This window comes from Varanus komodoensis, unplaced genomic scaffold (genome assembly GCF_004798865.1).
Source record: "Varanus komodoensis strain SLA01 unplaced genomic scaffold, ASM479886v1 scaffold49, whole genome shotgun sequence".
Classification (NCBI taxonomy): Eukaryota; Metazoa; Chordata; class Lepidosauria; order Squamata; family Varanidae; genus Varanus; species Varanus komodoensis.
In genome coordinates, this window is record NW_025336072.1 from 4,741,107 (window position 1) to 4,765,268 (window position 24,162).

General features: G+C 39.3%; 1 protein-coding gene across 9 annotated transcripts in view; it reads left to right on the plus strand.

Annotated features, from left to right (window-relative positions):
* PTPRE (protein tyrosine phosphatase receptor type E) overlaps positions 1–23,939 on the plus strand; it is a 147,527-nt gene extending 123,588 nt beyond the window's left edge. For all 9 annotated transcript variants that reach the window (XM_044445598.1, XM_044445596.1, XM_044445597.1 and 6 more), the window contains 9 exons: positions 4,776–4,911; positions 7,249–7,398; positions 10,479–10,572; positions 10,805–10,881; positions 13,751–13,885; positions 15,317–15,442; positions 15,699–15,850; positions 19,826–19,961; positions 23,765–23,939. In XM_044445598.1, the coding sequence (XP_044301533.1) occupies positions 4,776–4,911; positions 7,249–7,398; positions 10,479–10,572; positions 10,805–10,881; positions 13,751–13,885; positions 15,317–15,442; positions 15,699–15,850; positions 19,826–19,961; positions 23,765–23,839 (1,081 nt within the window). In that variant the 3' untranslated portion in view covers positions 23,840–23,939. The remainder of the gene's footprint in view (positions 1–4,775; positions 4,912–7,248; positions 7,399–10,478; positions 10,573–10,804; positions 10,882–13,750; positions 13,886–15,316; positions 15,443–15,698; positions 15,851–19,825; positions 19,962–23,764) is intronic.
* The last annotated feature ends 223 nt before the right edge of the window (positions 23,940–24,162 follow it).

A 24,162-nucleotide genomic window follows, 5' to 3' on the forward strand; every position in this document is an offset into this window, starting at 1 on the left:
GGAACTGTGTTGCCAAACCTACATTCATCTTCAGTGTTTTTCAGTTTATTCATAAAAATAACAGACTTATATAAGATTCTCACTTGAACTGAGAATCAGTTCTGCTGGATTTTCATACCACATCTCAGTTTACTCATTAAGAGTTGTTAATTTATTGAGAGACCTGGGGTGTGACAGTTGATTCAAATAAGGGCACCATCTAGAGTGGCTACCTGTAACACTTTGAACTTAGACAATTGTAGGCATCCAGTGTAGACAGCATCTAACAGGCACAGGATTGCACACTAAATCATCTCAAAACTTTGATACAGGAAAAGAAATTCATTCTGTTAGATTATTTTGATCAAAGTATGTTCAATGTTGACTATAGTACTTAAGCTTCCTTACTTTATATTTAAGCCTGTTGAAAGGATGTTATAGTGAAATGGAAAAATATTCTCCAATAAAACGTAGAATCTTTATTCTGAAGAACAAAACACAAATATCTCTTTAGTCAAGAACTATTGCAGATTAGATAATCTGGCACATAGATGATCTTAAGTATATTTTACCTGGAATTAGAACATTATGGAATCCCCTGATTCAGAGACAGTATGCCTCTAAAACAGGGCTAGGCAGCTTTTATCGGTTTGTAGTACATTTAGAATTTTGAGGTATTATGGCTGCCTGGCACCAAAAAAATTGTCTGCTACCGAGAAACTTCGTGCAACACATTGATTGCCCAGGAATTTTACCTGCACATACTAGCTAAAATTTTCCTGTGCCTCACAGACAATCCTTCCCTGTTCTCACCCTCCATTCCTCCTGAAGTACCCTAGTGGGCACTGCAGGAGCACCAAGCACTGGGAGGAACAGGATGGCACCCAGCAGCTGAAGGCTGGCACTTTCAGCTATTATCATGCACTTCCTTGCCTCTCATTTCTGAAAGAGTGGTATTGCTTGTGAGCAAATCCCATTCTCCTAGCATTGGCAAATGCGCATGGCAGGGAACCAGGAGAATGGGCAAGAAGGGAATGGTCACCATGTGCTGGGCTCAGAAACTAAGCACCATGTGAAGACCACTGTCAGCTGTGGCCTGGCAGGGACCTCAGCCACACCCTTCCTGGCTGGGCAGCTGCACTGCTGAGCTATGGCACCCTACAGCTGAACAGTACCGAGACTGCCCATACCCCTTCTCTGCTGGTCAGCTGTGGTGTGCTGCAGCTGGGAGGGCAATTTGTTCAACATATCTTTAAAGAGTGAAAATAACTCTGGTAAAGGTTAACAGAGGAGCATACGAGGCAAGTAAACTTGGGTTGTTCTGCATCCAAAGAGCATGTCCTACCATTGAACTGGGAACTAGAGAGTAGCACTGATGGATCGAACATGATTTTCTGAACTGAAAAGGCTCACAGGCCAATGGACACTTGTAAACACGCCCAGCTGCATACCCATACCATGAGCTCACAAAGTGGAAGGAGCACTGGATTTTTGTTGTATGTGGAGGAGCTCCAATCTTCCCTCCACACTCATAGGTTGGCACACACTGAGAAACTCATGCTCATTGCTTTTTCTTTGACGAGTTTTGTATGTCCACTTCACTAGAATAACCTCAACTGGGTTCACCATGGAACAGCCTGCAAATAGCACTCACAGGCCTCATTGCAAACCACCCAAAGATTTTCAGATACAGGCAGTGTGCAAGTGAAAATAGTACTAACACTAATAATAATCTCTGACAGACACCACAGGAGAAGCAAACTGCTGCAAGGCTGCTTTTCTTCCCACACAGTGAGCAGTTCTTCTGCTGCTATCTCAGCCCTCCTGCTCTCCTAGGGTATCTTGCAATCTGGCCAGAAATGTAGCTTAGGAAACTGAGAAGAAGGAGGTGCACAGAAGAGGTGGGCACTGCTGTTTCTGTGCAGTCCATCTGCTTGCCAGTTAACTTTGTCCCCTCTTCTCACTTGTGCTCTTCCATTGACCCTCAGAAAGAGCTTTCCTGCATGGCCAGGAGGCTTCATGATGTATCGATTATCAGAGTGGGGCTGAGAAGGTTAATATAAGGGAGAGGTTAAAATAACAGATAATCTCATTTCTGTTCTAAAGACAGAGCTCTAATATTTCGACAGGACTAGACAGACTCAATCATCTTTCAAAACTGAAGTTATAGATCACCTTCACATTCTCAGGTCTGACATGGTAGTTCACATAATTAGAAAAATTATGCTTCCTAAGGCTAGAACTGCAATTTGTATTTACAGGTATATGAAAAAAGAGGTGGTCTCCGTATAAATATGTACCAAGGGTTTTGGATGATTTTCTTTTTGTGATCCATTTATTTATTTCTACCCTTATTTATTTATATAGCTTATGTGACTTTGGGCCATACTTAGGGCTAATTTATCAGTGGGGATTAATTTGGTGCCTTCTGTGTTTTGAGAGAACTGGCATTTGTTTTGGCTTATGCCACAGTGATCATTTTAATGGGTATGGGTATCTCTACAAATTGTCGTTCAAACACATGTTTATAATTTCAAAAATACCCCACTGTATTAAACCTTTTTCATGAAATAAATATTATTTATGTATTGATGAATCTACTACATGATGCTAGATTAAGGGTTAAGCCCCATTGTGTCCCCTCCATTGATGGAAGGCTGTTTAATCCAGTAGAAACTTCTCTGAGCAGAAAGCCCAGGAGGTGATTTCCACAAGTGTCTTCTTTCATTCTGTAGCCTTCCAGTGGCACCTCCTGTGCTGTTCCAAAGAGTCTCCTAACCCTCTAGAACAGAATTTTAGGCACACAGGGGGCTGCAGACAGAAGGGTGGATGAGCAAAAATTTCCTTCTCCAACTTTCACAAGCCTCTGATCAAAAAGCTTCAGTCAGCAGCATACAATTGAATACAACCCAGTGAAAATAACACAGTCCCTACTCATAAGCTCAGACATTATACAAAAGAAAAAAGGGATGGGGAAGAAACAGGAAAACAAACAGATTTCATAGTTATGCACCCCTTTTGTGTCTGTTTAAGAGCAGTATATAGAAAAAAAATCTGTCAGGACCATGAATTAAATAGAGGGAGAGAGGCTAAACTGGACTGTGGAAAGACACATGAGCAAGAAATTCTTAAAGTGTATCTGTAAATTATTGGTTCTGTATCAAAATGCAAAATAACTCATGATCTTGTAGAATCTATTTCCAAATATTCTTTTGGAGGAAATATCACTGATAAATTTTATATTCTATCCATAATAGAGTGGCAATTTTAGAGGGAGAAAAATGATTTAGAAAACTGGAATATGTCATCATAACAATACAGAGAAATAATTTAACAGAATGCAAGAGAAAGTTTATTCCTAGCACAGGATGCCATGCCCTTTTCCTCCCTGAAAAGCAGGCTCCAAACCATTTAGGGTGATAATTTGATCAGTAGTAATTTTGCACCCTCTAGTGGTAGTTCTAACATTTGTAATACAGTACTAAATAAGATTTTAGAATTAAATGTTATCAATATGTTATTAAGTGTACTTTTCATACTAATGTAGAAATGGTGTAATATCACAGATTCCAGAATTGGGTTCAGCATATTTATCTGTTAATTTTATTTATTATTTATACCCAAAGAAATAATGCTAATAATAAAACTTAAAAAGGTTTCATTAGGTAGAGATGGAAAATGAAAGATTATTTTTGGGGCCAAAATACACATAACAACAGCAGATGCAAGATGGCAAATATAGGGATACCTCAGTCTTGTACAAAGCAGAGTTTTAAAAACCAAAAACAATCCAGAGAGTTATTGGATGGTATAAAATTGAAATATGATAAAAAGGTCCCCATGGATGGTGTGCTGAGCCTTTCTGCACTCTGTTGTTTTCCTTCTTTAGTCTATCTTCCTAACTATGTTTTCCTCTCATTAATACTAAACTGAGCCCAGCTGATAGAGTAGGAACTGGAGGAAGGGCTGTGGGAGGAGAGGCAGAAGGCAGGTGAAGGATTTAGTGTCCCTCTTCCCATGCACCACCTGAACCACAAAGGCCAGATCTGGCTCAGGTAACCTATTTAAAGACATAGGCCTGCTGCCATGATATGAGCTTTGGCCCTAAATCATAGGAAGTAGTTTCAAGAAGGGTGGTGGTAGAGAGAAGACTGCTTAGGAGTGTGGCCAATGGATGGACTTTTGGATTTCGGTCTAAGTAACTTTGGGTTAAAACCCCAGTGTATATGCAAACTTTTCATTACACATTCCTGGGCTTTTCTATACAAAGCATTTATTTTGCACTTGTCACTTCCTACTCACAGCTGTTAATGGGTTCTTTAGGTGATTTTGTGACCCTCCAGTTTTACTTCTGTAATGAACCCTTTGGGTGGGTGTTTTAGAGACCGGGAAATGTGACCTTCAATTATGAAAAGTAATCCTGTGTTTCTTGTGTGTTTTTGTGGTCCTGCTTTACCACAGTGCCACACTTAGGATATAAATAGGAAAGGAAATGCTGCTCTATTAGTGCTCAGATTCCAATTCTGCAGCAACCCCAAAAGTATATACAGAGAAGTACAAGCAGATTAAGAGATTCATGTAGAAAACCTTACAATAAACTGAATGCAGCCAGTGGTACCACTACTACCACTAAACTTAATACAAACAGTATTAAACTAAGTGCTAAACAGGCATGATCTGTCAGAGTTCGTGTAGTCTAATGTGAACGAGGAATGTTGTGACTCAGGATTCAGCAGAAGAGTGAGCCATCGGTCCGGGTAACCTTTGCTCAACTGTGCATTTATTTTTCTATTAAGTGCTGGTGTCGGTCGGACGGGCACATTCATAGTAATAGATGCCATGATAGACATGATGCATGCCGAACAAAAGGTTGATGTTTTTGAGTTTGTGGCAAGAATCCGCAATCAACGCCCACAAATGGTTCAGACTGATGTAAGTAAATCTAACTTATCTTTTCACCCGGGGTTTCCCTGACGTGTTATCCAGAAAGTTGTGGTTTGTAGTACACAGTAGAGTATGTGGTGTTATAGCTGATCAATTTATATAGTGTTTTTTTTAATAATGCTTTTATTGTTTTTTATGCCATCATATTTTATGTTCACTGATTGGATACCTTTGTGCAAATGTGTTTATAAATTTGAATGATGAATAATAATCTGTAATTGTATTTGAGTGTAATTACAATTAAAATGTGAAAAGGTTATGTGACTATTGGGAGAGCAGAGACAGAATTGGAGAAGTGATGTCCTTACCCTCAAAAGCCCTGTCATTACATCTATGGAAGGGAAACTACTAGCAGGAAAGTATTTGCATAGCATCAGTGCAGCTGTGTGCCCTTCCTTTGGAGCAGTATCTGTCTGCAACCCTGACCTACTGCAGCTTTCTGTATTCTGAAGTGACTTGTTCTGCCTTTACTGTAAACCAGAAATAGGGAACTTGTGGTTTTGGCTTATAATCCCTATCTGCTTCATCATTGGTTATGCTGGCTAAGGCTAATGGGAGTTGTTGGCCAAAACATTTGGAGGATTGCGAGCTGCCCACTAACTAATTTTATTTAACTTTAGTAACATTATCACTTTAATGTATTGGCCCTTTTGGCTTGCCATATTGTGTGCTGTGAAAGCTTGGCCTTAATGGAGCTGATTATGTTCCATGCTGTGATGTTGTTTTTATGTAATTACAATTTAATTGTTGTTTTAATTCTTCGTGGATGCCTTGTCTTTTGAAGACATAATGGTCACATACCTATTAGCTGGTTAGTTATCAAAGCTATCCAGTCAAGGCAGTAATTAGTAGCAAACTGGAGTGCAAAAGGTAATCTTTAAATTATGGCTTTCAATGGAAGCCCATTTTTTAATAACTGAAAGTATTTGCTCCCCAGATTCAGTGTGGCTCTGTATCCCTATTCTTGGTTTTTATCTTAAAAGAACAAATGTATGGATTGGGTGGGGGGAGTAAAAGCCTTTTCATGTTGTTAAGTATATATTGTTCCATTGTTAAGTATATATTGTTCCATTGTTATTTCAGTGTGGAGACAAACAGTCTTCACTGACTAGTATAATTTTGAGGTCTTTCTATTGGGTGCCTCACATTTGTTCTGCTCCTCAGCCAATAATATATTCCCTTTGATAGAAAACCAATGTAAGTGCTAGTTCTTACCATTTGCGGTTGATGGACCATTGGGGAGTGGGTGGTGGTGGTGGTGCTCTATCTCACTGGCAGGGCAGCATGAAGCATTGGAGAGCATTTCTAAGACAGTGTGAACAATATTCATCTAAATCAGTGGTTTTCAACCTTTTCAATCAGGGACCAGCAAAAACAGGAAAACAGGCAATAACAAAAAGCACCATATGCACCATAAGTCAATATGAGATGAACTATCTATAAGGCAGTGCTTGGCCTGCAGAGTTCCAGTTCTTGTTAGTATGGTCTGGTGCATGTTCTCATAGACTCACTGTTCATATTTTTAAAAGTAGGAATAAGCCCTTGTGGTTCTAAATGTTAGCTTAGGAATATGTAGGCTATAATTACTAAGGAAGTAGCTACTGAAGCAGATTTGAGGTGGAGCTTCATACTATCAGAGGGAAGAGGTAGGTCTGCTGCACAGCTCCAAATACATGAGTCATCACCACACCTTATTTTCTCTGCAGTTTCATTTATTACATCTCACCTTTACCACCACCATTCCTGAAGGAAAAGATAATGCAACGTACAGCAAAATTTCCCATATTCAGTACATGACTTCACTCAGATGTATCAATAAACGATCGTTTATTATTGTAGAAGCAAACCCAGTATTCTGCTTTCTTCTCTCCTTCTCTTGTACAACCCCAAGAAGGATATTAGAAAGTGTTTATTTCATCCAAATTTAGACAAGTATGATTGGTCTTAACTATGTTTTTTTCTATTTAAAAATTGTTTTATAAAGCTGCTTGTTTCAATAAACTATGGTTAAGATTAACTACACTTTTGAGTTGGGAGAGCTGTTATTTTTATTTATGGAAAAAGAGAAGGGAGGGAAATGAACATTCCTGAGGCATGGCTAGTAAACTAGAACAATAAACTATAGTTTGCCTATATGCAATTTATCTATTTCTTCAAAAGGCAATAGTTATGTTTTTCTGATTTAAAATTAGTGTTTTGACCCTTGTCAGAATAGGAAAGCAGGAGGTTATTTAACTGAAAAATGGAACTATTGGAGAATGTTACTGAGTTTTTGTAACTATATTTCAGATGTCCTAGTTTATAGAGTGTTTTGCTTCTTTACAGATGCAGTATTCCTTCATTTATCAAGCCTTACTTGAATACTACCTCTATGGTGACACAGAATTAGATGTGTCCTCTTTAGAAAAGCACCTGCAGCCATCACACAATACAACACCAAATCTTGTCAAAATAGGGCTAGAAGAAGAGTTTAAAGTAAGCATTAAATAACTTTTACAAGCATTTAAAGTCCAAGCTCTAAAACACGGATATAAGTATTTGTTTTATTTTTAGAAGTGAAGCTCTTATAATTGGGGGGCAGGTGCTTTATTGTTTTTTGTTTAAAATTTAATTTGTTTATTGGCAACATTAGTCAAGTTATCCATTCATAAAACATCCAGAGTTAGAATACCATGAAGATCTGTTTTAAAGCTAATTCATATTATGATTTTTGACTAACAATGCTATTTTTTATTATTTATTTAACACTTTTGTATACTGTCACAAGAGCCACGTGGCTCTCTGGACAGTTTACACAATAAAAACCATCAACAAAACATAAAAGCAACACAAACAATTCAATAATAAAACACTGAAACCAGTAAAATGTCCACACCACAGCAGGAGCACCAACCAAGTTGATATCATACATTAACAGATCGGATACATCTTAAAAGTAACAATTAAAATATTAAAATTCATTAGTTAAAATAACAGCCAAAATTAAATTGAGTTAAAATTAAAACTAGCAACAATTAAAATTCTCCATGAATAAGACCATCTTGGCCTGGTGCGGAAATATATACAAAGAAGGCACCTAGCACACATCTCTTTGGGGTGCCACAACTGAGAAGGGTGTGGCCTGGGTAGCCACCTTTCTAGCTTCCTTCCTTTAAAGGTGGCTCCCAGATCAGGACCTCTGACAAGGATCTTAGGATCTGGGTAGGCTTATATGGATGGCGACGTTCTTTCCGATATTCAGATCCTAAAGAATGTATGGCTTTATACATTAAGATGAGCACCTTGAAGGGGGCCTGGACTTCAATGGGCAGCCAATGCAACTGATAGAAGACTGGTGATATGTGTTTACTACTACCAGTCCCCATCAGCAGTCTGGCTGCTCTATTTTGCACCAGTTGAAGCTTCCAGACCATTTTCAGAAGCAGTCCCATGTAAGTGCATTACAATAGTCCAACCAAGAGGTTACCAGGGTATGGATTACTTTTGCTAGGTTCTGCCTATCCAGATACAGTCAAAGTAGATGAATTAGAGCTCCTAAAAGGCACTCCTGGCCACAGAGCCCAATTGGAACTCCAGGGACAGCTCAGGATCCAGAAGTACCCCCAAGCTCTAGACCATGTCCTGTAGGAGGAGTGCAACCCCACCCAGGACAGCCAAATGTACCCCATCTGGATATGAAAGCCACCTATGAACAGCACCTCTGTCTTGTCTGGATTAAGCTTCAGTTTGTTGGCCCTCATCCAGCTCATCACCCAAGTCAGACATTGGTTTAGAACTACCACAGCCTTACACTTTCCATATACATTTTGACTGCTGGTGAATTTGCAAGTATGTCTTAAAATGACCAAATAAATAAATAAATAAACAAATTCCTTTTTCAATTTACTGTATGTACCTTTGGAAGATTTCTATTTTCCATCCGTAGACAAGTTTGCCAAAAAATAAAAATAAAATTACAAATAACTAGAAATTAAAAAATCCATTAATAGTAATTGCACACTATTATCTATTGCAATCAAAGAGACAAATACACAGAGCAAAACTGCAAATTTCCAGCCTGTGAAAACATTTCTTACATCTCATTGCCTAATGAAAACAAAGGCATTAGTAGGTACTATATTGTACACACCTTTTGGATACTTTAGAACATAGAACATATAGAACATAGAAACAGAGTGGATCAGAAGGGATCTCCCAGGTCATTCAGTCTGACATCCGGCTCCAGCTGGCTCCACTTCTGAAATACCTACCATGTGCATGTCCAGTCTGTCCTTCAATACCCTCACTGATGGGGCTTCAGCCACTTCACGTGGAAGCCCATTCCTACCCTCGGGGTCCTAACTTTCAGGAAGTACTTCCTGGCATCCAAGTTGAACCTTGGTTCCCTGACCTTTGCTCCATTGGAATGCATCCTGCTCTCCTCCGCAGGGGAAAACAGGTTTCAACTCAGCTCCGCATGATACCCCTTGAAGTCTCCCCTTCTCCAAGCTGAAAAGACCCAGTTCCCTGAGTCTCGCCTCATACGGTATCCCTTGCAATCCAGTCACAATCCTTGTGGACCTATGCTGCACTGATTGTAACTTGGCTATATCCTTCCTGTAATGTGGAGGCCAGAACTGAACACAGTACTCCAGCTGTGGGCGCAGAGTCATATAGAGTGGCAGTAATACATCCCTTGATCTAGAAGCCATTCTTCTGGTTGTGCATCCAAGGGTGGCGTTTGCCTTCTTAACCGTCACACTGCTGGCTCGTGTTCAGCCTGCTGTTGACAAGAGATCCTTTCACAAGTGCTACTCTTCAGCCACTTGTCCGCCATCCTGTACCTGTGACACTAATTCCTGTCCCCCAAGTGCAAGACTCACATTGAATGCCATCCTGTTATCCCTGCCCCCTTCCATAGTCTGTCCAGATCCTTCTGGATCAGGAGTACCTGTTCCTCAGTTGTGGCTACCACCCCCATTTTAGTATCATCTGCAAATTTGATCAGCAGACTGGTCACTCCCTCTTCCAGGTCATTGCTGAATAGATTGAACAGGATCGGTTCCAGATCAGAGCCCTGGGATGCTCTGTTCATCAACAGTCTCTATCCCAATGATTTCCCACTAATAGTTACCCTGTGCTTCCGGTCTGTCAGCCATGCCCCAATTCTTCGGACAGTGCATCAGTCCATCCCGAAACTTCTCAGTTTCTCAACTAGGATGTCATGCTGCACTTTGTCAAAGGCCTTGCTGAAATCCAGGTAAACCACATCCACTGCATCCCCTCTGTCTAGCCACCTCGAAACCTTGTCATAGAATTCCACAAGGTTTCTCTGGCAGGACTTGATTTGCAGAAGCCATGTTGTGTGGCTGCCAACCCTCCTTCCCCATCTAGGGTTTCTAGATCACTCCCTAGTATGAGCCTCTCCATCATCCATTTGTGTTCAATTACAAAACTTTCAGAGGAAATTGTAATGATATGTGGATTCAAATCTTTTAGTTATTCTTGCATTCTTAGCTTTAATACAGCAATCCACAAAGTAACCTAATTTTCAACATGTATCTTTTTTGCTGTAGAAATTAACAAATGTTCGAATAATGAAAGAAAACATGAGAACTGGTAATCTGCCAGCAAATATGAAGAAAGCCAGAGTTATCCAGATCATCCCATGTAAGACATTAATTTCCTTCTAAATAGAAACTGTGTAAGTATTGTGTTAACACAAATGGTTCAATAGAGTATTGCCAAACCTTCAGCAGCAGGTGGCACTACTAGACTGAACTAAATATAAATTTCTTAATTCCACACAAGCCCGCAGGTCAGAGGTTGTATGGTATTATTGACTGTAAAACACATAGCACTTTCCAAAATTTAATATGTGTTGTTGTTGTTTTATTTTAAGATGATTTTAACAGAGTGATTCTTTCAATGAAAAGAGGCCAGGAATACACCGATTATATCAATGCTTCCTTCATAGATGTAAGTACTTACTTGCAATATGGAATAAGTGTAATATCAGTTTTTCGGGTCCTTTCAGCAACCAACTTTCTTTAAAACTGGTTTGTTGCATCTCTGCTTTTTTCATTGACAGCATGGTGTTGTGCTTATAGTGTTCGGCAGACCCAGAATAATCCAGGTTCTACTTCCCATTCAGTCATGAAGCTCACTGGGTGACTTTGGGCCAGTCACTCATTCTTAACATAAGCTACCTCACAGGGTTGTTGAAAGGGAAAATGGAGGGGAGGAGGACTATGTAAGATGCCTTGTGCTCCTTGTATTCCTTCTATCTGAGGAAAAACAGCAAGATATAAATGTAATGTAGAGATAGTAAAAAATTTATAACAGCTATAATAAAGGGTAGCTTGCTGTAGCTGGATCCTGCAGCACAGAGCGTCTATTGAGCAGTGGTTTGGATATGTTGACTTGGAGGCCCTTTCTCAGTGGGTGCACATGACTTAATGGCCCACTGACAACAATGGTTTGTTGTCCTGTCATGCTAACTTAGCATACAGGTCATTTTTGTTTCAAACTACCTATGATGAAAACCCATGGACTAGGACAGTGGTGGTGAACCTATGGCAGGCGTGCTGCAGTGAGCATGCAGAGCCTTCTCTGTCAGCACACAAGCCAAGTCGCCTCAGCGTCGCCCCAGCAGCCAAGCATCAGATAACAGCGCACATGGGGCTATGCACATGCTTGGAAAGGAGCAGCAGAGCCAGGCAATGACATCATAAGCCACTATTCATTAGCCACGACTCATCCAAGCTTTTGCATGGTCAATGCACTGCCAAGGATATATATATATATATTCTTGGACTGGCTGTGAGTTGTTTTTTCTAAACTAAAACCTCAGTATGCAGGTTTTATTGCAGTGTTGGCACTTTGCGATAAATAAGTGGGTTTTGGGTTGCAGTTTGGACACTCGGTCTCTAAAAGGTTTGCCATCACTGGTCTAGGATGTGCTTTCCCCATAGTGGGTTGTCTCATCAGTTTCTCGCCAAACTGCTAGCAAGCTGCTAGACAAGCATGGCAAGGTAACGCCTTGGTATTCTTACTGAGCTAACCCTGGCCTCTGCTGGCTGGTACTGTCTTCTCCCTGACCTACCATAACAGAGAAACATTTTAGACCACCTGTAGCGTTTTTGTCATTTCATTATTCATTCATTTTATTCATGATATCTATTTAGACACATACCAGCTCCTGCTTCAGGCACCTTTTGTGCAAAGTGCTAAACAGAGGACTGAAAATCTTCCCCACCACCTCAACTACCTCTTGACAAGTCAGAACAGTCGGTTGGTCAAGAGACACTCAAGCCAGAAGGGAACTTTTCAAACCTGGCAAGAGAGCTGTCGGGGGAAGTTTGCAAACCTTTGCCGAACACTTTGCAGGAAAGGTTCCTGCTGTCCTGAATAGCAGGAACCACCCTAAAAGGGCCCAACACATACTTGGAATGCTCCTATTAGCATTGGAGCAAATGGGAATCTTAAAAAATAGAAATTAAAATAATTTTGTACATCAATTTCTGGGCACATTACGAGGGGGCTCGTTCTTTCTGAGGGGGAGGGAGGGATGACCCCAGCGACTTGTTGGGATCATTGTGGGTGTTTCATGGAACAATGAACCCATGGTCATAAATCACCATAAGAGATTACTGTGACACACAAACTGAACCCATTAAGCTATAAGAATTTTCAGTATAATCAAATAATGATGATAAAATATTACTTTGAATTTAAAATGTCAATAGAGAGATGCAACCATCCTTGATTTTTCTGTCTTCAGCACCAAGTTTCAACAAGCAGTGTTTCCTTTCCCTTTCCCCTTGTTACTTAAGAGAGAGTGGAAATGGAGATTCCCTAGCTGCATTGAAGAGCTTTCCTTGTCCTTAAGTAAGAAGTTTATACCATCAAGTTATCTCAAATACACTTTTAACTTCCTTCATATACTTCCTTCTGGATTCAAAGGCTGGGTGAACCTCTCTTTTCCCTAACGTCACCAGTGCGGCCTCAGTCGTGGTATTCAGCTCTGTTTACACTGTATCATGACTATATATTTATTCTTTGACATGCCTCATCTTGTTGCGCTAAATGTTGATGACAAGGAACATGCTAACCCTGCCCGATGCACATGTGTTCGTGGCATCTTCTACTCCTGCAAATGTTGTTTCCTGAAGAGGAGAACCCCTTTTATCCATGGAAAGTATTCATAGTCACATGAAGAGTCTCCACAAATACTCTCCTCTTATATATGATAGAAACATAAGAAGTGGCCTTTGCCTAAAATGTTTCTACATCTTGGTATAGTAAATAGTGCTATACTCTTAAGAGAATTGCAGCAGAAAGAAAAATACTTTTTATTAAAGAACACAGCTACACTCATACTTTTGCTTGTTTGCATTTTCAAAGACTTGTGGGATGGTTTATGTGTTGCTTAATATATATTCACTGCCTGTTTCCCTATATGAAACCTGGCATCCTCTCTTCCTCTGCATAGGTTGCAAAGATCTTGCAAATAACAAAAGGCCATTTTCAAAAACAGAATGATAATGTGGACCTTTCGATGTCAGTGTAAAAAGTGCCAGGAATTCAGCCATTTACCTCTTGTTTGGCATGTGCTGATGGCACAATCAACATAGTGAGGCGCTTGGGCTTAACTAGGATCTCCTTGATCTGTGGGCTGATGTGAAAGTTAGCTTAATGGAAGTGGGAGGAGCTTTACCAAAGTTCTTGAAAGAAATAAGTATGTCGTTATTTCAGTTATTTAGTATACCTTTCAGATGGGTCAGAATTGTAAATTTCAAAATAGCAAACTAATCAAATTACTTTGCATATTTCTTTGTGCATGAAGGGCTATCGGCAAAAGGATTACTTCATTGCAACTCAAGGACCACTTCCTCATACTGTGGAAGACTTCTGGCGAATGGTGTGGGAGTGGAAATGCCATACAATTGTCATGCTTACTGAAGTTCTGGAAAGAGAGCAAGTAGGACCATTTTCTAGAGTGTATCATATTTTGTTATTAATGCTTATGAACAAAGGACAGCAGAATGGGGCAGAATCAGTGCATTCAACCCACTTGCAGAATGCTTCATAAAATGGCCCACATAACGTAAATGCCATTTCTCAGGCATTTTGGGAAGCAGAGTGCTGTGCATCCCAGGAGTCATGCAACTACTGCTAGTACAGTTCAGCTCTTAGTATGATTTTCAACTGCTTTACAACTACTCTGATGAGTCCCCAAACATCCTGGCAAGGAATGAGACAGTGCTGGCTGCAGCTATGTGGTTTTGGATGCAAGGTCCTGCATCAAAATTTCATGGGGTTTGCCAGGATTCAAGTGAGCTGAACCTGGCCTTGATCATCCTCACTTTTACGGCTTCAGAGACTGTTGAAACAGCCTAGAGAAAGTTACATATAATCAAGTGCTCAGAGGTCACTAGGCTTCAGAATGCTTACTTAGGTTTCTCTAGACTGTGCTCAGTGTCTGTAGCTGCATTACAGCAAGAGGTCTCTATATTTGGTGTAACATTATCCTACATGTATTAACCAAGGCTGCAGTGCTATGGTCCCTGGCAGGAAGTCCCAGGGGACACAGAATATTTTGGCTTTCCTGCAGCAAAGGGGAATTTCTACAGTCCTTACCTCACAAACGTCAAAGCTCTTATATTAGTAGAAGCACAAAGGACCAATCCATGGGTAAGCTGTCAGGAGTGGATCCACAGCCCTTCCATGCCCCAGACATAACCCCAGAATGGGAAGACAGCTATGTCAGCCGGCATTGTTCATTTTCTTCCCACTGAACTGGGCAGGAAACAGTTTAAGTCAGAACTGAAAACAGAAAAGGAAGTTCCAGGGAGTCAGCATGAAGGGAGACTGTTTCTCCCATATAAGCTGCTTAGTGTAAGTCCAGTAGGACTTTACATTTTTCAAAGGCTCCAGTATGAGATCACTCTGCCTCATCCAGTAAAATGGCTTTGTAAAAAATTGTGTGCGTGTATAGCAGTTGCTGTACATTACGTTCATTCTTAGAATCACAAAATGTTACCTATACAAGCCCAAAATGTTACATGCTGTATAGAGGTTCTTTAACAGGACTTTGTTGCTTTTCTTTTAAAGAAAACATGTTGGTTTTCTCAAAAAAACATGTTTTATTTTTAACATATGTTCATGATATCCATTAACATACAGAACTAACATCAAGTACGCATGGCATGTAACATTTTCTGTACCTTGACTTCTTTTCTGATACCAGTCAATTAAATATTCTTTATTTAGCTAGTGTACCATCCTTGCAGAAATATACACTAAAATTAGTTCTTTAATAAAGATTTTCAGAAGCCATTGCTGTAGCTGGGTGGTTAGATATCAGCAGGAGAGCTTTGAAAGCAGCATTTGCACTTTTTTAACATTACAGGAAAAATGCTTTCAGTACTGGCCATCAGAAGATTCTGTTACTTACGGAGAGATTACCATCGAGATAAAGAGTGACTCACTTGCAGATGCTTTAAGCATAAGAGACTTCTTGATTATGCACAGTCAGGTACTATTTATAATTGGTGTGTGCATGCATGTGGGTGTGGGTGTGGGTGGGTGTTATGGGTAATAAGTTTAAAATAGTAAGTTTCTGAAACTTCAGGTGGGATCAATAGGTCTGTGTGAATGTGAATTTATGTGACTGCAGTAGGAATTGCCCAATAGACAACAGGTTGCTTAGATGGATTTCAGAGACTAAATATATTTAATGATGTTCTTACAAAAGCTTTAAATGTTTGGCCTTCTTGGTTTTGAATGATTAGGAGAAATTAGGCAGACTTGTCCGTCAGTTTCATTTTCATGGATGGCCTGAAATTGGAATTCCTGCTGAAGGGAAAGGAATGATAGACCTCATTGCAGCTGTCCAAAAGCAACAACAGCAAACAGGAAACCATCCTATTACAGTACACTGCAGGTATGACTCTCTGTTTGTCCCATTTTGTCTGTTGATGGGAGTTAGAGAATTCAAAATATTCTGTTTAAAACTCTACCAGAATAAACACAGAATCACCAGAAAAACAACAAAACCCAGTCCAAATAAAACAGATAAAATTTAATTTAAAGGCCTGAGTGATGAAAAGGACCTTCCTGACACTGAGTTACATCAGGATAGAAGCCAGGTGAGTCTTCCCTGGCTATCACTAATGAGGGGACCCTTTCGCCCATAGCTAGCCACCATTCCTGGATGGCAAGTGAAACCAGGGAAGGGTATCTTAGGAGGATATGAGTGTGTAACGAAGCACAAATGGGGGGTTATGCTCATCCTCAGGTGCCATAAGTGGAAGTCAAAGCCATGGAGGGCTCCACTGCAGCTTCTAGTATGACTACTACACTGCATGTATAGTCAGCTTTTTTTCATCTTGTGAGGACCCTAATGTGGCTCAGATTTTATCTCACAATGATAACCCTGTGAGGTTGGTTCAACTGAGAGGGAGTGACTGGCCCAAAATGACTCAAGTGAGTTTCATGGCTGAGTGGGGACTAAAACCTATCATGTGAATCTTCCGCATCCACACTCCAACAGTCTTAACCAATGTCCCGTAATGTCTCTTTAAAGGTAAAACCACCAGTTTGAATTGAGCCTACAATTAATGCCTGGTCTAGTTAGCAATCAGTGGGCAGTTTCCAGTGAGCATCACTGAATCATTCCATTGTGTAAGCTGATGCCCATTACACTCATATAGCCAGTTTGTGCAATTGGTTGCACAATAGCCTGTGCAAGTGGAATGCACAGCTGGTTGCACAACAGGTTGCACAAAAGCTATACACAACAGCTTGTATGATCATAATACTCAATCACACATGTACAACCTTAACTTCAGTTGAGTTCTCCCCTTTCAGTAGTTTTCAAAAGTGCAATATCATTTGCTCCAGTGCAATGATACAGTAGGATGCTGCCCTAGATTCTGCATTCTGAACTGTCTGCAGTTACTAGCCCATCTACAGAGGCAGCCCAGCATAAAGTACATTATAATAAACTAATATGGAGGAGTGCAGATATGGAAACATTACCAGCAATTTAAAACACAATCCTATGCAAATGTCTATTCAGAGGTAAGTCCCACTGAACTTCATGAACCTTACTCCCAGGTTGATGCACAGGACTTGAGCCTCATCTTATTTTTTTTAAATACTTACATCCTACCTTATCTCTGAAGAGTTACAGGCAGCTCATAACAAGTTTAATAATCAAAACATCCCTTTTGACAAAAAGCACAAAAACAACAGCAGAAAGACACTACGTACAATAAAAATATTTACAGTGTTAAAAAGTGGAAACATTAAAGCAGCAAGCTTAAAAGTATTGACTGAAGGCCTTTCCAAAAAGACTTCCCTGGTTTTCAAAAGATGGTTCTTGAGGAAGTGAAATTGGCATGCCTTGAAAGGAGTTCCAGAACCTAGGTGTAGCCGCTGCAAAATCTTTCTCTGAGTCTCTGAACCAGATGAATCTCCTGCATTGTTAGCACATACAACAGGTCCTTCAAAATTAATTTCAGTGGATGGGCTTGTGCAGAGGGCAGTCCTTCAAATAATACTAAATTATTCTGGGCTTTAAAGGTCATCACCTACTTTTTGAATTGTACGTGGAAACAAATTGGCAGATGCTGCAGTTGTAGCATGCTTTCTCTATACAACCCCTATTAAGGATCAGTCTGCTTCATTCTGGACCAATTGTAGTTTCTGAATACTCTTCAGAAGCAGCTCTACAGAAGCAGCCAGTGCAATCATACAGATGTGATAAAGTAAGGAATATGCCCTGATCAGATCTGAATTCTGGTTGACACATCAGCTTCAGCCATGCAAGAATAGTCCTGGCTCCCATAGAGATGTAGCATCTGAGGATGAAGCCAAGTACAGAAGAATTGAGAAACTATGAGCTAGTGCTTTCACAAGGAGTCCACACCAGGAACATAAGTTGAAAGCTAGTTTCTGAGTCATTTCTACTGATTAAAAGCATCTCTGTCCTGCCCAGTTTTACTTTAATCTGATTCATTACTATTCCCTGGCAATGGTTCAAGGCCTTAACCTCGAGGCCATCTTGGACAGAGCAAGTAGGCAACTGGGCAGAGAGTACACATGTCCTGAATATCCAAGTTCAAAAATGCACACTCAAAACCTGGCAAATGCTGCATAAGGCATCTGGTCAAGGCCATAAAATTGCAATATGCTGCTGTGTTCCATCTTCCTCTCAGTCTTCCAAGTCAAGCCTGCTGTTGCACAAAGAAATCTGATAGTGGCAAATGAGACAAAGTCACCCTTCCTACCTCATCCAACTAGGTTTGTGTAATGTACACAAGGTATTCATCACAGATGAAATCCTGGGTGACAGACATATTCCCATTATCCAATCCACATTCAACAGCAAGACTGCCAAACCCTGAGGGCCATCATACAAGTAAGCAATTGGGAGATTGCCAAGATGACAAAGTGCCTTTTGGTCAGATCAGATTGTCTTCCCCTGTGATGGCCAGACTACTTCCCACTGTGATGTTGCCTTCTGTTTGCTCTTCTCTTGGTGGCTCTGTTTGGCTTCTTCCCTTAAGCCCTTTCCAAACATTTCACACATTTTGTTCCCATCTCCACAAGGCCTTCTGGCTCTGCTCTCCCTAAGTGGTTTTGCTGGAAGTTAATAAGAGGGTAACATTGCTGCCTCTCTCCAATCAGCTGAGACAATAACACACTGGTTGCTACTGCTGACTACCTAGTTGCTATGGTTAGTACCTGGGTATATACCCATCCCCACCAGTGATAGCTGCTAACCCACTCAGTGGTTAGGGCTATCTGGCTAACTGCTGGTCTCTTACATGCTGCTTCCACTCATTCCTTTCATCACTGGTCACTCCCCTGTGCTGTTTGTTGTACCTCAGGAGCTACAAATGTCCCTGGATAATATCCCTCCCACTGGTAATGTGTCTAGCCTTTGCTGGGATTAGATAGTTCAGCTGGATAAACCATTCAGAATTTTGAAGCCTCATTTCATTTAATCTTGTAAGCAAGAATACACACATTGCATTTATACTGTTATCAATATTGAATAAAGCACAGCAGTCAAAAATTATATGGTGTTTTTATTAATTTTTTAAACTGCCCTGGTAACTGAAACTCAAAAATGTTTTGTGCATTTCCCAGAAGTACTAAGGGAAGATCTTTCCTTTTCATAGAAATGTGTGCTATTCTATAGAAACTTCAGTTCCATTTCTGAACATTGGTAGTTGCATTTGGATAAGCAATTTATTATTGTCCAAGCTTAAAATTAATGTCAAGCTTAGTAATAGTTGTGCTCAGTAGTAAGGGAAGGAGTGGCGATTTTCTCCTATTCTTCTTTGCCCCTTGTGGCTCCCAGCACTATTACGGGAGGTTAGGAGAGTATGAAACAGCACAGTAGCTACTGGGGGGAGCTGCAGGGGAAAGAGTGAAAGAAGCTGTCTCTCCTTTCCTTCTTTTCCCAGTAGGAAGCCTCATGGCATCCTCATTCCCTCTGCAGAACACAGGAGCATTTTTTTCACAGAAAGGCAGGTCTCAATCCATCTGATGTTATTGTATTTATTTAGAAGCCATTTTGTGAATAGTTATGCACATGAAAAGATTGCAGGATTCAACTTCAGCTGCTTAGGGGGACAAAAAAACAGTATGAGTGTATATTTCGAGAACGTTTGAAAAAAATCTTGCACGGTCAATAAAACTAAATTCTACTGCCTGTATATTTAAATTAAGTAATCTGTGTACTTTTACTCTGCTTCTGCCAGTCCTTGCAAGGGATGAAGAAACTATACAGTGTACTGAAATTATTTTCATTAGCAGAAACTCAATTCTGAGTATATTTTTATTACACTGCATATGGATTTGGCAGGATAACTTGTTAAAGCAAAGGAATATATTTGTTTTTCAGTGCTGGAGCTGGAAGAACAGGTACATTCATAGCACTCAGCAATATTCTGGAGCGAGTCAAAGCTGAGGGGCTCTTAGATGTATTTCAAGCTGTGAAGAGTTTACGACTGCAAAGACCACATATGGTGCAAACACTGGTATGCTATTTTATCCACAAAAATAATTGTCAGAGGATACTAGGGCATTTATATTCTAAGTGAAGAAAATAGAAACTTGACTTTGGTCCAGATTTTTATTTTATTTTCTCTGTATGTTGCTTGCCAAACACAGGACTGTTTCCTTTTTCCCAGCCAAGGAAATACATATGAACATTTACTGAATACAGGTTACTTAAATTCTAAGAACCATGTTATACAATTCTATAATTGTTCATTCAGAAGGGTTCATTTTTATGATAGAAATTCTTCCCAACCATGAATCTATCAGTTTTGACAATCTCTGTAAATCCTTCTGGATCTTTATCTAGGTTGCTTTATAATTAGCTTGAAATAATGTAGTCTTGTGTCCTGTCAGATTTATTCTCAAGTATGTAACTGGATTAGAGGTTATTTTGCATCCTGAAATTTTTTATATTCTTCTTCTTGTTCTGTTAAAAACTTACATATATTTTTCATCTTTTTTGTTTATTTTATAACCAGAGTAAAGTCCAAATTCTTCAATTTTATCTATTATTTGTTGTATTGATAAATGTGGGTTTCGGAAAGACAACTCTATGTCATCTGTGTAACTTTTCCTTTTACATTCTTTGTCTATTTTTGGGCCATTTATGCCTGAATCTTGTTTAATTTTTATAGCTAGAACTTCCAATACAATGATAAATAGAAGTGGAGATAATGGGCTTCCCTGAAAGGTCCCCTTTTCCATTTGGAAGCTATCGGTTAGCATCCCATTTATAAGACTCTTAGAATGTTGCTTGGTATAAATTGCTTGGATCCAGTTCAAAAATCGTGAACCACAATCAAAATACTTAAGAGTTCTCAATAAAAAAGACCAAAACATGTCATCAAAGAGTTTTTCTGCATCTAAGAAAATAAATGCCACTTTCTTCTTCTTAGTATATTCAATAGCATTAATCACAAAGCAGACATCATCTTTCATTAATCTCTTTGGTACAAATATGGTCTTGTCTGTTTGGATTTGTTTTTCTATACATTTTAAAACTTTCATCCATTATTAAAGTTAAGAGTTTGTAGTCCATATTTAATAGTGATATAGGTCTACAAGTCTGATAGAGCAGGATCATTGCCTTCTTTATGTATCAATGTTATATTCTTGATATGAGTAATGCTCTCTCATTTTTAGTTTCATTCATTACTTTTTGAAGTGGCAGTATTAAATTTTCCTCTAGGCACTTTTAATACCTTGCAGAAAAACCATCTGGTCCAGGTGCTTTATCTTTTTAAAATCTTTTTATAACTTGCAAGATTTCTTGAATGGTAAATGTGCTATTTAGTGTTTTTCTTTGATTCAATGTGAACTTATCAATATGAGCTTCTTCTATGTATTGCTTCATTCCATCTTCTGAAGTTAAGCTTTTTTTATACAAATTTGAAAAAAAAGTTTGAACTGATCATGTGTTTCTTTCTCCACATGAACTAGTGATTCTAGTTCCCTTTTTACTCCTATTATCTATCTCTTCCCCATTTCTCTTTTCAGGTAGTACAACTAGATATTTCCCAGGTTTATTCATTTGTTCAAAGTGTTTTTGGTATAAGAAAATTAGTTTCTTCTGAACTTGCTCTTTCTCAATCAAATCTAGCCAGTTAGCTTCTTTATTGTTTACCTGTAAAAATAGGGCCCAGCCTCAGAAAAATATAAATAAAACTTTCTGAACAACCAGATCCATATTCCAACTAAACTGTCAGGCCACTTAGGTAGCCTTACAAGTTCACAAGTTTTATTCAGGCCTACACAAATTTTAATGTTGTAATAGTTCATTAAAGGTGGAGAACCCCATATTCTCTTTTTAAAAAGAGAACAAATCCCTTTTTAATGATGCAGAACTATATTGCTTTTATGCCTAACTTTCAGATTCACTGTGCCATCAACTGTAGGAGATTATGTTGAGCTAAGGTTTGAGGACTTTCTATTGGGACTTCATTTGAAGAATTCTGTCTACTTCCTGCTCCTAGACTTTGAGGCAGAGGGACACTTCAGTCCCCATCCCATCTTTTGCCTCTCCTACCTCTCCATTGCCTCCTTTACAACAGTACTTTTCCCATCCAACATGCCAACTGTCTTGTCCCTACTATACCTTGGATCACAATGAGGATGAATGGACAAAATACAACATAAAGTTAACAAACGAAACTGATGCACTGTTGGAACTCTGCTACCTTACCTCATTGTGAAATGCTAATATAATGCTTTTGAAACCTGAGATTGCAACCAGTTCCACAAGCAGAATTTTAGCTGGATTCTCCCCTTGCATGTAGTTCAGAACTTGTTTTCCTCTAGTTTAACATCATTTGCAGTAGTGGAATGACACCATTGGGCATAACTGAGGGAGCGCAATTTCCAAGACATAACGCCTGTTTAGCTTACATGTGTTTATGTGTATTCTAGGGAAAACTAATGAAATATAAACACTGTGACACTATGGAAGCACTATGACATGAGCAAACTCCCATTTTTTATTTACTGATTTATCATGAATCAATCAATACCATTAAAAACATCAAACATCATAAAGATCTACAGTATAAAAATAAAAATTACAATATAACAATAGAATAGAATGAAATGAAATGAAATATTTTCTATGGGCTCTGACAAATCTTGGCTTTTTTTTTTAAAGGAAGCTGTATAAATGTGTGAGGAGCCAGTTATTTCCAATGATTGGATGTAGATAGTCCATCGTCTGCATTGTTCTCTTCCATACCTTTGAGTTGCTCCACCTGTCTCTTAATAGTAACCCTTCTCCTTCCTGCACTATTCAGTTCTGGCACAACATTGCACATTTTGTCCCAAACATTTAAGCATAACAACAGAGAACTGTCATTGCGCATGCACATGTAGTGCCAGTACCCAGGCCTGCTGGTCTAATACTGGGAGCTAATTCTTTCTCCAGGGCGATGCTACTGGGGAATTTGGCATTGCTATATAGGCCCTATGCGGTGTTTGTGCAGTGGCCTGGGGAGTCAGAGTCAGCCCCCTGAATTGCTGCCCTTCAGGTCAGAAAAGCCATGTGTGCCATTTTGCAGTCCTGGAACTGCAGCACAGGTTGTCTCCTGTATGTTAGGAGATAATTTTTCAGAGCTGATCATTTTGCTCTGTTTGCTTGTCACACTTGTTTAAAAAAAATCTTATGCATTTATTCCAAACAAGAATATTGGTTTTCCAGTTCCAGAAATTATCAGTTTTAGGTTGTAGTTATCCCTATGGCTGTTGAACACTGATCCTCTCTTCCCGGAATAGAAAGCATAGTTCCTATTACCATAGAAAGATAGGTCTGCCTGAAGAGGTCTCTTGATTGCCTTCTGAGGGCTTGCTGTAAAAGCTGGAATATAAAGAACTTAAATAAGAACAAATGGGAAAGCTTCTGATTTGCCTGTGACATCTCACAAAATTGCTATTTACAGTCATATTCAGTTCAATGATATCAAACAATTTAATATTCATTACAAAATGTTAGACTCATCCACCTCACTTTCAAGCTCTGCTGCTTCAGTGAAAACATCGAGAGGAATTTTGTTATGTTTGAGAATTAGCAGTCTTAATCTAGTAATGGTTACTGGAACATGAATTGTGCTGCAGTCAGTAACTAAGAGAGCTTCACAAAATGCTAAAAGATTTTAAAAGTTACCTGTTTGCTATGTTGTGCAGATGCTATAGTTAAGTGTTAAACATGGGACTAATTATAGCTGGGAGATAACAGAATATATCAAGGTGCCCATAATCAATCAATTGATCTCTCTCTCTCTCTCTTTCTCTCTCTCAGGAACAGTATGAATTCTGCTACAAAGTGGTACAAGATTTCATCGATATATTTTCTGATTATGCTAATTTCAAGTGAAAACCCCTACTTATTTTTTATTTAATCATCTGTACAGATATTTGTAAATTCTTAATTTATTTCCATTGATTTTTAAACTCTAAATGTATCTATGACCATATATGTTTTTCTCTGTATGTCTCCTTAGATGTATATATATTACTTAAATAGGCTTTCCTCTGATTCAAAAGTGCATGCCCAGAGCCTTTCAAACTATTCAAGAAACTTTTAATCCATCTTCTTCAGTGGGGAAGCAGAAGGGAAAGAAGAGGTTGATTCCTGCTTCCCATTCTTCTCCCAAACAGCTGAGCAGTGGGAATTTAATAGTTTTGAAAGGGTTCCAT